The 15,042-nt window shown below is 35.4% G+C and overlaps 1 protein-coding gene and 1 long non-coding RNA gene across 2 annotated transcripts; one reads left to right on the top strand and one right to left on the bottom strand.

Moving 5' to 3' along the window:
- Window positions 1-960: 960 nt before the first annotated feature.
- PSD (ARM repeat superfamily protein) lies at window positions 961-11,715 on the top strand. The gene is given in 18 exon segments (XM_086599730.1): window positions 961-1,556; window positions 1,558-1,892; window positions 1,895-2,820; window positions 2,941-3,036; window positions 3,147-3,236; window positions 3,485-3,589; window positions 4,855-4,872; window positions 4,875-4,916; window positions 5,317-5,379; window positions 5,514-5,609; window positions 6,485-6,649; window positions 7,665-7,838; window positions 7,973-8,038; window positions 8,120-8,218; window positions 8,916-9,062; window positions 11,117-11,313; window positions 11,397-11,447; window positions 11,526-11,715. Coding segments are annotated over 16 exon segments (2,973 nt in total). The 5' UTR covers window positions 961-1,095; the 3' UTR covers window positions 11,207-11,313; window positions 11,397-11,447; window positions 11,526-11,715.
- Window positions 11,716-12,565: 850 nt separating this feature from the next.
- Window positions 12,566-13,903, bottom strand: LOC147507002 (uncharacterized). Its single transcript, XR_015217512.1, has 3 exons — window positions 13,286-13,903; window positions 12,950-13,015; window positions 12,566-12,826 (listed from the first exon to the last, which is right to left on the bottom strand). It is a non-coding gene; the product is annotated as an uncharacterized LOC147507002 (long non-coding RNA).
- Between the last annotated feature and the right edge of the window lie 1,139 nt (window positions 13,904-15,042).

Below are 15,042 nucleotides of genomic sequence, written 5' to 3'. Positions count from 1 at the left end.
CATAAATTTGTATACTAAAATTCCCATGTAAAAACAAATTTACATAGTCATAGACTTACACTCGCGCATAAAAATCATTATGTAAAAATAAATTTGCATACTAAAACGATTATGTAAAAACAAATTTACATAGTCATGAAATGTGCAGAGAAATCACTATGTAAACATAAATTTGCATACTGAAATATCCATGTAAAAACAAATTTACATAGTTACATACTCACACCCGCACATAAAAATCATTATGTAAAAATAAATTTGCATATTAAAACGATTATGTAGAACCATATTTACACAGTCAGTCACGGGATCTGCTGAGAAAAATCAACATGTAAAAATAAATTTGCATACTTAAATTTCTATGCGAAAACAAATTTACATAGTCACGGAAACCCAATTTATTCAAAATTAGAAAGAATAAATAAAAATCAATAAAACAAAAACAAAGATTCACAACAATCAATTAAAATGATAATGAGAGTGATTCTTCATTGTTAAACTTGATTTATTCATTATTGAAAAAGATATCTTTTTTGCCAAATCTAATTTCTCAAAATCTAACTATATCGAACTTGATTGAAAGAGAATCCAAAGCAATCGAAACAAGTTGAAGGAGAAAGATAAAGAATGCAAATGGGGTTTTTCTTCAAAAGGTAAAAGAGAAAGATAAAAATATCAAAAAATGAGAACCCAATCTCAAAAACAAATGGATAATAGTGAGGTTTTATTATATGGGCCGAAGAGAGGTGGTTTACACGGACCCGGTCCAATCCAGTGGGCTGAGGCCCATTTCTTGCCCTATAAAATGTAAAAAGAGTCCTCATTATTTCCTTCTTCTCCATTAAAAAAAACATAGAAATTTCCTTCAGAGAGGACGAGTCTCATTTCTCTTAAAAAAAAAAAAACAAAAACACTTTCACACACTCAAAACCCTAGATTTTTTTTTATTTGCCCCTTAAATCAACATTGTTATTTTTCTACTCCTGGTTAGTTATTCTCACCACTCTTTATTTGATCATCTATAAGTTTATTATATTTTGTTTAAAAGTTGTGTTTTTTAATTGGACAAGAGGTGAAAATCAAGGGTTTAAGTATATGGATGATTTTGAGAAAGCAATATTGATTAGTTTTGATGAATCTGGTACAATAGACCCTATATTGAAATCACAAGCAGTTTCATATTGTCAACAAACAAAAGAAACACCCGATGTACATCGCATTTGTATTGAACGTTTATCGTATGCGAAATTTGTTCAAGTTCAGTTTTGGTGTTTACAGACACTTCATGATGTTATTCGTCTTAGATATACTTCGATAAGTGTTGATGAGAAAGCTTTTATTAGGAAAACTGTTATGGCAATGGCTTGTTATGAGTATGTTTTCGATGAGAATAGTGGTGTAAGGGTTTTAGATGGACCTGCTTTTATTAAGAATAAGTTTGCTCAGGTTTTAGTTACTTTAGTTTATTATGAATACCCTCTGAGCTTTTAGTCTGTTTTTCTTGATTTCTTGCCTCATTTGAGTAAAGGGGCAGTGGTGATTGATATGTTTTGTCGGTTTTGAATCGTTGGATGATGAGTTGATTAGTTTGGATTACCCTCGTAATGCTGAGGAAGTTGCGGTTGCTTGTCGAGTTAAGGATTCAATGAGGCAACAGTGTATTGCTCAGATTGTTCGTGCTTGGTTTGACATTGTATCTTTTTCTAGAAATTCCGATACTGAGATATGTACTAGTGTATTAGATTGTATGAGGAGATATGTATCGTGGATTGATATTGGATTGATTGCAAATGATGCATTTGTGCCATTGTTGTTTGAACTCATTTTGGTCGAAGGACCACCGGAGCAGCTCAGAGGTGCTGCTGCCAGTTGTGTCCTGGCTATAGTTTGTAAAAAATGGACTCAAAATCAAAACTTATGCTTCTTAGAAGCCTTCAGATTAGTCGGGTATTTGCTTTAGTGACTGGGGATAGGGATTCGGAGCTGGTGTCCAAGGTAGCAGCCTTGCTTACTGGCTATGCATCCGAGGTATTGGATTGTTCCAAACGATTGGATACTGAGGAAATTAAGGGGATGTCTGTGGAACTATTGGATGAAATTTTGCCGTCGGTCTTCTATGTCATGCAGAACTGTGAAATGGATACAGCTTTTAGTGTTGTTCAGTTTCTGTCAAGTTATGTTGCTACAATGAAGAGTTTGTCACCATTAAAAGAGAAGCAGGTTCTTCATGTAGGTCAGATATTGGAGGTGATCCGTGTGCAGATATGCTACGATCCAGTTTATAGAGATAATCTTGATGTTCCCGATAAAATTGGCAAAGAGGAGGAGGATCGAATGGTGGAGTTTCGGAAGGACTTGTTTGTTTTGCTACGCAGTGTGGGTCGTGTTGCATCAGATGTTACCCAGTTGTTCATAAAAAATTCATTAGCAAGTGCAGCTGTGTCTTCTTCGGAGAGAAATGTCGAAGAAGTTGAGGCTGCACTTTCTCTTTTTTATGCCCTTGGAGAGTCAATGAGTGATGAGGGGATAAGGACAGGAAGTGGGCTCTTGAGAGAGTTGGTGCCTACACTTTTATCGACGAGGTTTCCTTGCCATTCTAATCGTCTGGTGGCATTGGTGTATATGGAGACAATCACAAGATATGTGAAGTTTGTGCAGGAGAACACTGACTATATACCTTACCTGTTGACTGCTTTTTTAGATGAAAGGGGTATACACCATTCAAATGTCAATGTGAGTAGAAGGGCAAGTTATCTATTCATGAGAGTAGTTAAAATGCTGAAAGCAAAGCTTGTGCCTTTTATAGAGACAGTCTTGCAGGTATATTCTCCTTTTTGTCCCATACCTTATTTCTATACTATATTTTAGGTGCAGTTTCTATTTTTTTGTTTCGTGCTTTCTTCTAGTTATTCTTCATTTATTCTGGTATTGGCTTATCAGCAATTGCAAGATACGGTGACTCAATTGACAAGTTTGGATTTTGCTTCGAGAGAGCTAAAGGCTTCAGGGTCAGAAGATGGGAGCCACATATTTGAGGTATACTTTATATGCATTAATGTATTTGATCTAGAAGTTTGTTTAGCACGATTGAGCTTGTTTCGTTTCTTATGCTGACCGTCCTGACCGTGACATGTTGAATTTTCTAGGCAATCGGTTTATTAATTGGGATGGAAGAAGTGTCTCCAGAAAAGCAATCGGAGTATCTCAAGTCTTTGCTTACCCCTCTCTGTCAACAGGTTTAGTTGCACCATTTTTTTTTTTGCACCTTTTATTATTTATAGGGGTAGAAAGGTCGTTTCCTGTAAAAACAAAACTATTTGTTGGGAGGAAAATTATGTTTATGCTCTTGAACTTGTATAGACCCACTCACCCACCTTGATTTATACTCACTTACAGTAGAGGAGAAAACAAGAAGTGTATTTTTTAGCAAGCCAGTATTGAATATGTGTTATTCTAAAATTTATATGTTTATGCACTCCACTAGGTTGAGGTGCTGCTCATAGACGCCAAAGCACAGAATGGAGAAGGTCCTTTTGCAAAAATTGCAAATATTCAACAAATAATTATGGCGATTAATGCACTTAGCAAGGTTCAACTCGCCCCTGAGCCCTGAAATTGTTTAGCCTTTTCTTTCCTGCTTTTGTTGTTTACTTGAGTTCTTCATAGATACACTTTTAACTTTTCTGTTTTATTATTCTTTTGGGGAACTCAAATCTTTATCCCAAAATCATGTAGTTATTTTTCAATTAGCTCATATTAGGATTTGTGATTGAACTTGTATTGTTGGTAGTAGTGCAAATATCATCCCTTGGCATCTCCAAAAATACAATTCTAACAGGCAGTATGTCTAAAGGAGGATGGGAATATCGCAACGTAGGAGATGAGCCCCCAACCTCCAAAAGAGCAAATTATGAGAACGGTCCCCACTAATTATACATAAAGCTATATTTTGACTAAGATAGCCCCGATGTTTTCTTTTTATAATATTTACTGTTTTCTTTTTTTATTGCCCTTTATGTAATTGTAGTTTCTTCCTTCTCCCGTTAATAGACTGGTATTGGCCCACCCAAAAAGTCCAGCTGCATTTGTTAACTTCAAACAATGATCCAGTACTCCTGTTGCCACTTATTATACTGTCCACGCCCCATAAGCCCTAAGATCCGCCACATCATAAGCATTATAAGCAGATCCAAAGGTTAGGGATTGTTTCTGGGGCCCCACACCACCCTAATTTGTTATATAGATATCCAACTTTTCCTTGTTTTGATCAATAAAATGCAATTACATTGCCTTCAAAAGATACGTTAAAAGTAACACAGAGATGTACTACCCTTAAAGAGGGTCAGTACCATTTAAGTATCTAACCCTAAAAACACAATTAGAGATAATTACAACACTAAAGTGTCCGAGTACATAAGAAATCTTGATATCTCGAGTTCTCGACCCTCTAAAGAGTAAAAACAGCATCACCCCTTCCCTATCAACCTCCCTTGTCCAATATAAGTAAAGAAAGTACTGAAAAACATGCCATTCACAGCTTAGTACTGCTGAGATAAAACTAGGCCTTCGATTTTTAAAAGTCAAATAACCACTCAGCTTCTGTAGAGGGCATTTCTTTAAGGAACAGGTATACTCTAGATGATAGGTTCATCATAGTCCACTTAAGATTGCCTTTTTAATCAACATCATAACCCTAGTTTGTCCAACAACTATACTTCATCCGCCATATAGTGACGATAAATATGAAAATGCTTCAGCACTAAAGTAACTGTCTGTAGTTTTATTATATTCATTTACTGGCTTTACAGAATGCTAGATGCTTATATGTTTATTATTTTTTTCACGGTGTTTTAGGGCTTCAGTGAACGTCCTAGGTCACAGCTAGCCGACCTGGAATTGGTGAAATGTTCAAGCAGGTTGGTATTATGTCCCTGTGTTGTTTGTGTTTTTAAATGGTTCCATTTGTTGGATCTTGACTTAATAGTATGGACAACTTGTAAATGGTAATTGCTAGAATTTAAAGTGAAAGTTTGTGATATGATTTGAGTTGTGGTATGACGGTATGGTGTATTTTAAGAACTCTGGGTTCTTTTTCGGTCAGCCATTAGTCTGGATATATATACAAACATCCAGTGATGGTTTTACACCACAAAATGGAAGAGGAGATCATTTGAAGGAGCACATTTGTCGTGGTCTTATATCTTTTAGTGATACATAAACTAGTGAAATTTTGTTATTTTTTCTCTCTAGGTTTTGTTTAGTTGATTTTCATTACATGACTGATGTCCTTGGGTGTTTTTTTTTGTCCTCTCCCAGACAATGGACATTCTACTTGAAATTCTTGTGGTGTTTCCAAAGATTGAGCCTTTGCGAAGCAAGGTAAGTAAAGAGTGTTTTATTCTCTACATTTTACATTTGAAATATTTTTTGTTCAACAAATGAGAATTTGATGATGGGGCATCATGAGACTAGATTTGTAAGCAGCGGTCCTGACATAGTTTTTTCATACACAGGTTACGTCATTTATTCACCGTATGGTAGATACTTTAGGGGCTTCTGTATTTCCTTACCTTCCTAAGGCGCTGGAGCAATTGCTTGCAGAAAGTGAGGTACATTGTTATTTTCGATCTTCTCATTCACCTCTGTTCATAGGACGAATATGTTGGTCGGTGTGTTTGACACACTTCATACATGTTAATACTGACACTCAACGTGTGTGTACATATGTTTGTTACATAGGGTTCTACAATTTAGAAAGTAAACAACACGAGTTGTTTTTGGATTCTTTAAAGTTGAAAGATGTTAGATACTATCTTGAATTCCTTACATCTGTCATCTGTGTCCTTTAAGTCTTCATGTTTTCCATGTATGAGTGAACCATAAGTAGTGCTGTTTTTCTTTTTTTTTTAAAAATTCATTTCTATTTCAACACACACCATTTTCAACTATTCTTTTTCAGCTTAGATGATCAAAGTAAATGCATATTACTTTATGTGATTTGTCTTTGTATACTGATTCAGAATCTTTCAGAGCTTCCTTAATTTGATATGCACTCCCCGTGGTTCTATTTTACCACTCAAATCTCAAATCAAAACTTATTTTTACCCTAAAAAATGAAGGAATATTTGAGTATTTAGCAAGGCACTAAAACCTATTTTATGTCGCCATGTGGACATTAAAAGTCACCTTATGGCAAATGTTCAGCCGCATGAAGCATACAATACATAAGTTTAAATATGGAAAGTCACCCTACATTTGAAGTTCTCCCGCACCTTGCAATTCTTTGAGTTTCAACTCAAATAATCATTGGAGATGAATTTAGCACTACTCAAAATCAGGTGTTGCAGCCCACTTGGCATACTCATTTTTGAGTATTCCATTGGGGATACTCTCATTTGTTTGAGCAGTTATTACACTTAAATTCTTTTATTATTGAAGTTCTTTTATTTTATTTATTTGACTTGTGGTACTTTTATAATCTCAGCCGAAGGAAATGGTGGCTTTCCTTGTACTTATCAATCAGCTCATATGCAAATTCAGTGCGTTGGTCTCTGGTATACTGGAAGAGATATTTCCTGTTATTGCAAGTAGGATTTTCCATGTTCTTCCGAGAAATGGAATTCCTTCAGAGCCAGGAGGTAATACTGAGGTATGAAAATTGTTCCTTTGCTTGTATTCTAAGAGCCTAAAAGAATTTATATATGAATATTTCTTCTTTATGAGACATTTGGAAGTTAAATTATCTACTAGACTGTTAGGGTTGCTCGTGGTGCTATCCTCTTTTGTGGTATTCATTCTTGGACCATATATTTGCGTCGCCAACGTAGTTCTATATTTTAGTGTAAGCCTTAATAATTTGTCAGCCTAGAAGCTACACCCGTACACCGTGTCTCTGGATCCTACTTATTTTCATTTCCCATCCCTACTCTTTGCACCCGTTTTAGATTCTGAGCCACATATTTTTAAGTTTTAACCATTTTAAAGAGGTTGGTAACCAAGACACTTTTTCGTGGCACACCATCCTCTTTTGTAATAATTCAATTCTGGGACCATGTTTATACATTTGTGTCCCTAACACAGTTTTATTCTTTAGTGTAAGCCTTAGATAAATCGTCAGCCTATATATCTAAGCGACATCATGTCTCTGGATCCTTCTTATCTTCATTTGCCCATCCCTACTCTTTGTACCTGTTTCAGATTCTGAGACACATTTTTAAGTCTTAACCGTGTTCCAGAGGTTGGCAACCAAGATGCTTATTTTTGTGTAATTGAGTCTCACGTGAATGTAAGATCCTTGCTAGGTGTTTTAAACTTCCTCCCAACAGAAATGTGCTAAGCATAGAAGAAGTGATACCTCTTTCAACCTCCCGTTGATGGAATGGATGTGCGGTCAGTGCAAATTTAGTTTCATTCTGTGATTCCATGGTAGTAATAGGCCCAGCTAATAGTTATAGAATTACTGGATGGGTGAAGTAACTTGAATGAAGACAAGGCTTGTGGATCTCATGCTCTTAAATTTTACCATAGTAGAGATTTGGAATTAATTGTGATCATGCATGGTCTCTTGGGGTGATAGCAGATATACCAGTTGCTGTGATGTATATGCTAATTTATTTGTAGATTTGTTGGTCATTTATATCTCACAACTCATTGGATTCTTGTAGGAAATTCGCGAGCTTCAAGAGCTGCAGAAAACATTGTATACATTGCTTCATGTAATGACTACACATGATCTATCTTCAGTTTTCATTACTCCCAAAAGCATAGTCTACTTGGAACCAATAACGCAGTTGCTCTTGTACACTTCTTGCAGCCACAAAGATATTCTTCTTCGGAAGGTGTTTTAACTTTACTTTACTTTACTTTACTTTACTTTACTAGTAACTGATTTACGATATTAGAATGTTGATAAATTGTGAAAGAGATTTTTTGTTAACTGAAACCTAATGTTTTTGATATCTCCACTATCCAGACATGTGTACAGTTATTTATCAGACTGATCAAAGATTGGTGTACTCGATCTCAAGGCGAAGAAAAGGTAGTGTATTTTATTGACTTCCAGTCGAACTATTTATGTTTCTGTAATTTTACAGATATTGACTTGATCGAACATAATCAGGTACCTGGTTTCCAGAAATTCATAGTTGAAACATTCGCAACCAACTGTTGTTTCTACAGTGTGATTGACAAATCTTTCGATCTTCGTGATGCAAATACTGTAAGCTGTCTTACTCTTTTGTGCTAAAAATAACTAATAATTGCCTTTATTTTTACTCGGTAATAATTGCCTTTTGCATAATGATGATAGCTGAAGTTCATGCTATGATGCTATTTAGCCTTAAATTTTTACTTAAACATCTTGGTTTGTCACGTAAACCCTCGAGATTTTACCTAAACTTCTTGGTTTTTCACGTAAAAGACAAGGGGACATGGTTTACTTCCATCATTAGGGAAAAGAAGAGCAACTTGTGTGTGGGGTTCATGTGTTTCTTTTTTCTTCACTACTAACTTACCTGAAAATACATATATTATATACAGTATTTCCAGGATAGGCCTTTGGAGGTTGAATCTTTTTATTTTGGTGAGACTGAACTTCCTGACGTATTAGTGCAGTTATTAATCCAAACAAATATTAGGAAGAGAAAAATAGTAAGAAAAGAAAAACAATCATGTAATTGGAAGTCTACTGTATTTATTCAGGTACACAGTACACACGCTACTTCCCTTAGGATCAAGGTTTTGGCTAAAGAAGCTCAGTTGATGAATCATAATTCCATTTGCCTTTCATAATTATTAGCGAAGTTTATTATTGTTTTTGCTAGAGTGACTGACATCTTGTTAAGAGCATATACTTGTTATGTGGTACTTCATTGTGGAATAAGAGCTTTCCCCTTACTTTCTGTTTTGTATGGCAGCTCATTCTTTTTGGAGAAATCGTGGTGGCTCAAAAAGTCATGTATGAGAAGTTTGGTAATGTTTTTCTCGTCCATTTCGTCTCAAAAGGTTTGAAGAATGCACAGTGCCCACAAGACTTAGTTGAGGAATACTATCAAAAGTTACAGGTACTGCAAGTTTGTCATGTAGTTGATTTCCATCACTTTAAGAATTATTTTATGCTGTCTACTGAAAAAATAAACAAACAAATAAAGAACATAAGGAAAGAACTAAGATGAACTTGAGAAAGAAACAACCTTGTAAGGCATGTATTCTCTGAGGCACGTACATGCCTGTCAAATTATCAATAATTTTTATCCTTGCGTGCTACATGTTTAATATTGACAGTTTGTTTAACCTAAGTTGAGGGTCAAGACAGATGGTGAATTCTAACATTCTTCTTCATGATTGATATCAGAGTAGTAACCAGCGCAATTCAACCTCCAAACTGATCTAGGTGTATCGTGCATGGACCAACTAAGGCAGAGTTCATCACCTATAATACAATAATTCCTAAAGTAGTACATAGAGGATTGGAAGCACAGTATAATAGATGTAGCTACCTAGCCCAACATGATGTCGAACATCAAGCTAGTCTTTCCTAGTTAATAAGGGAAGATCAGAAAAAGCAACATAGTTTATTTAGTAACCTACTATTATTAAGAGTCTAGCTAGAATTAGAAGTCCAATAGTTTTAGTAGTATTCTATTTCTTGAGTCCCAACTCCCAAGTAGAGTTATCTATATAAGTAGATCTATGCATTGCAATGAGACATCCAATACATTATTTTTCTAAATCTAAGTTATCAATTTATCTCCTACATCTTCTTCTTTATGTTGAGGATTCATCTCTTGTTTCATAGACTCGTTAAGTCGAGCAGAAACCTCCACCATCCTAGTGTATCCTAGGTATTTCACACGCTTCCGCATCCGTAAGAAGTATTCATGTATTCCAAATCATAAACAAAGTTACAAAAGCTTAATCCCCATTTAGCAAGATGCTAAGTTACAAGATTACCCACACCATAAACATAAGATACCCTTCAAGTTCAAAATACAATGTTATCCCAATCACACACAAAGTCTTGAAATCTTAAGGTCTTCAAATCGGTCACTCCCCTATATCATTTGTAGAGTACTTCTTTGATCTCCAACGCGACTCTAATGCTTCCTTGGACTTTAAACGCTTCCGCAGCATTACAACATCACTTTGACTTGCATGCCTTGATCTCGTTAACTTGCTAGGTCCTTTATTATGAAAATTAGGAGTCTTAGCTCCTCCATGTAGAGCCTATAGTAGTTTGAATATTTGAGAAAATTGGGTCACTTTCAGTTTGTTTGATTTGTCACCAAGACTGATGTCAAAGTGAGGTTGCAATAGGTATCCACATCTGTTTTGTACTGTCTTTCCTGTCCTCCACGTACTACTTCAGGAGTAATTATGTTGTACTTCATCAACCCACGCCTTAGCATAATATTATTTCCCTTGTGCCTGAGGTATGTGCTAAAAGTGAAGCATGGTCTCAATCGGAGCACTACAAGTGGGTCATTAGTCCCTAGGAAGTTTGATAAGATGCTAGTTACCATTTTATGAACATCTATGGTCCATAGCACTATCTGATTGACCCTTGCCTTAACGTAAGGTTTTTCTTTTTCCTTGAACCTGAGGTATGTATGCTCAGTGTGGTAAAACATAATGAGACTAAGACTGACGAGTCAAAGTGAGGTTGCAATAAGTATCGACATCTATTCTGTACTGTGTTTTCTAGTCCTCCATGTATCCCTTGACTTAGCATGAAATGATTTCCCTTCAACCTGAGGTATATGCTAAAAGTCTATAAGTGTGGTCTCGATCAGAGCACTATTAGTGGGTCAGTAGTCCCTAGGAAGTTTGATAAGGTGAACATTTATGGTCCATAGTACTATTTGATCGACCCTTGCCTTAGTGGTGTTTTTTTCCCCTTGAGCTTGAGTTGTGTATGCTCAGTGCGGCAAAAGTATGGTCTTGATCAGACTACTATTGGGTCATTAGTCACTAGAGATTTCAACGAGATGCTATGTATATCTTGTGTTTTGTTCTATTTTATTATTCAAAAAAGTTAAACAGAATTTTTTTGGGATATTGCATAAATATTTGCATTTTATCAACTTCTATCGTCCAACTCATGGATGTTTGTTCTCAGGGAAGTGATATCAAGGCTCTGAAGTCATTTTACCAGTCTCTCATAGAGAGATTGAGATGCCAACAAAATGGAAGCTTTGTATTCAGATAGCATTGCCTCTCTGCTTGAACCAGATAGATAAATGGTTTGTACGAGACGTTTTGGTGTTTTGCTGATGTCTTGAGTTTGGCACTCTGTTTGACATCCAATGCTGATGGGTAAGTTGTGTATTTTAGCAATTTAGCACTTTGATCTCCAGAACATTTTCCCTATACCACATTAATCATAGTATCTGCTGCAGGGTGGCGTGGTCCTCTTTGTATATAGCATTGGTGGTCTCATGTACTACGAGGTGCTGAGTGTAAGATAGAAAAAGGAGGGTGGGAAAAGAAGCTAACTGGCTTTTGATATTGTTTTTTGGCTTCAATAGGTGTATATATCCGGGAACAAGTGCTTTTGAGGTGATGCAGACATTTTCTGTTCAAGGTGCTGAGTGTAAGATAGAAAAGAATTTTGAAAGCAAGTTGTTTGTATTAGTTTTGGCTTTGCCATAAGAAATCTGTCAGTTTAAAATTTTCCCACAGTAATTCGTAATTTTGTGACCAGATATTTGGAGTGCCTCTCTGTTTTACTGGTGTTGTTTCTCGGTTTTCTTACTACAGCTTTTACCTCATTTACCCTTCATATTATGATGTGTAAAAGGCGTGGAAAAATTGAGGTAAATTATTTTTATTTTGCAAAAGATAGTGGTGCAAAACCACATTATATTATGCCCCTGAAAGTCATTAAAAGAAAGAAAAGAAACGACACTGGGTTAGTGTGATGCGCAACCCCACACACACAATTGATGTGATATACTCCACTTATGCGGTACAAGTTGTTAGTAAAGTAATGTTTTGGCAAAAAAGTGGGCTATTGTGCTTTATTGACAAGGTTTGGAGACTGTAGCAAGCTATGTGAAGTCTCTGATACGCTGAAAGAGTGTTCATGACTTGTTATGTGTCAAGTTACTATAATTAGCCCAAGTCAATCATTTTCTGGCGTTAAATGTTTGTACACGAGCTTTCCATTGATCCCCAGGCATCTGAAAATTATGGGAAATGAAGAAGAAACTCAATATAGAAAATGTTCGAGGACAGATGTGGATTCTTTGGGACAAATGGAGATCAATGAGAATGGGTTTGTTTGCAGGATTTGCTTACTGTTTGACTATTGCATGGGTGGAAATTCTAGGGAAAGTCTGTAACCAGTTTGCTTCAATGTTGTTGGCTGTTTTCCTGGTTCGATGTACATTTACTTGGAGAGACTGCTTCTCCCTTACTTCCTTCGTGTTTTATATGTTACCCTTCTTTGTTTGTTCATCAATCATTATTCCACTTTTTACTACTGATGAACTGGGGCTACTCGAGTTCAAGTTCCTGGTGTCCTGTTACATTGAATTCCAAAATAGGCGAATAAATACGCTCTGCAGATACAATACACTGCTTTTCATTAAATTGAGATGCGAATATCAACAAGCTCCTAAGCCTAACAAACGCTTAGATGCCATGTACATTGCACAGAGTAAAAATGACTTCTCAAGATTTTCCTGTTGAAAGACTAATCTTCAAGAAGCATAACTCAATTAGGTGTACTTGTTTTATATCTTCCCATTCCTTGACCTGCCTTGATTCCAGTCTGCATGATACTTCTCTTCATATGGAACAGCCTTTCCATTAACAAATGGTTCTCCTGTTTACAAGTGAAAAATATGTAAGCTGAAGCCATGAACAAGTTATAGGATGTCACAAAATTCAACCACGCAGTGCATTGAGCTTTTATCAGTTTCGGCAAAAAAGCTGACTGGAATCGTACCTCCATAGTCGTTTTCGACAGCATCTATGTGTGAATCAGGGAGCACCCATCTCACATTAGGCAATGCTGCAAACAACACAAGTATATAAAGCTGGCACAAAGTTTATCATCGCGTAACTAAACTAAACTGAACGATATAATATAGCTATACATATAACGTGCCCAGTATTTCATCAACCATGATAATGTCATTTTGTTCCTAATCCGGCCATTGTCCACTAATTGCTGACAAAATGCGCTGAGTTGCAATTTGTGTCCGAATTGAAAACACATTGATATTATCATGGCCGAATCAGAAATTTACCCTTTCATCAATATATAGTAAAACAAACTCACATTTGATCTTATGAAGTATATTTTCGCTAACATTGCACCCGAACGCGTAGTAATATTTAGTGGAAACTGAATAAATAGATTTTTTAGCTTCTTCTTCACTACAAAATGAAACATAAGATTATCAAATTCATTTAGTTTAAGTTCCAAAATTATTGTGTCGAATTTTTTACCTCCCCCCATGGCTAATGATAAGGTTTTGATGTAACCTTCAATTATTTCATCTCTTAATGGGTACCCTAGTGGACGGTTCATTACTACAAGCCAATGTTGATAGTCACACCCCTTCACAAATGAAGAGAAAGAAGAAGGAAAAGGTGGAATAATGGACGGAGAGAAAATGCCAAGTGAGTGTTTGATTAAATGTCTGAACATGATTGGTTGGAGTGTTTTATGGTAACATGGACAGAGACATCAACATACGTATTGATTGGTGTTTTACATGTTGTTTTGGTTGGAAATTTGGAATGTGGAATGTGCCAATGTGGAATGTGGATTTGAGGTGGAAATGTTTGAAGTTTTTAGTATAATATCACAGTTTTAGTAAGGTTTTTCCGTGTTTTAGACTTGTCGTAATTTCAGTAGTTTCGAAATGGTTTCCCATGGGCCATGGCCAAGTTTCTTTTGTGGATAATATGAATTATGCAGCCAGTCAGGCACCACGAAAAGTGAAAGAATGAGATTATATCCCACTGACCAAAGTAAGATGTTGGATATATATTGAGTTTAAGGAAATGTCCTGTTATGGAATTATTGTGAAGTACATAAAAGTATAGGAAAAAAAATCCACTCCTCGGCGTTTAGGAGCGAAAAGTCACCTAAGCACCCATCCACGACACACTCACTACTTTTTAACTATTGATTAATTCTAGTTAATTGAAATTTAATTAAATATTTATTTTATTCTCTTTCCCAATTATTCTATTTTTTTATATAATAAATAATAATAATAAACCTTATATAATAAATTGAAAGCTAAACTAACATTTATGAAAAAAATCTTAAATTTTATTATAATTATTAAATAAACGTAAATGCAATTATAAATTGCTACTTTATTACAACTCAAAATATTGACGATAATAGCTAATACAAAATAAAATTTAGAAATTTGCGTTATAATTGAATGAAGGAGAACCCTTTGAAAAATCTACAACAAAAAATTAAAAATTTATTTGCAGATTTTTAAATTTAAATTTTAGCTAATAATTTATTATTATTATTTTTTATGGAAACACAGAGAAATAAAATGTTTGTGAAGAAAAAAATAGAATGATTTGGAGAGAGAATAAAATAAATATATGTTTAGATTTTAATTAACTAGAGTTAATCACTAGTTAAAAGAGATGTTGGATGTGTAGTGGATAGGTGCTAGGGGTGGGCAATGGGCGGGCTAGAGAATAACCAAAACATTTAAAAATTGAATATTAGGGCGGACATCGGCCCCTACCCCTAAAAAACCAACCAAGTCTAAACCTCGAGCCTCGACCACGATCCAAATCTTTAAAGGGCTTTAAGGGCTTTAGGGTTTAAACTTTATAAACCTATATATTTTTTTTTTACTACATCGGTTTTAAAACTCATTTATATTACAAAAATATCTGATAATCTACAAACTCAAAGTCCAACCAATCTAGTAATAATCTCAGTATAAGTCCAAAATTTAAAATCTTGCACATCCACAATCTAATGAACTCAAGTCATCGAGAGTTCGAATTTTTCTTCCTCAGACTCAAACCTCAATTGAAATTACATTTAAC

Source organism: Coptis chinensis, chromosome 3, assembly GCF_015680905.1.
Source record: "Coptis chinensis isolate HL-2020 chromosome 3, ASM1568090v1, whole genome shotgun sequence".
Lineage (NCBI taxonomy): Eukaryota > Viridiplantae > Streptophyta > Magnoliopsida > Ranunculales > Ranunculaceae > Coptis > Coptis chinensis.
The sequence above is the reverse complement of the archived record's forward strand: the minus strand, read 5'-3'. Positions and strand labels throughout refer to the sequence as shown.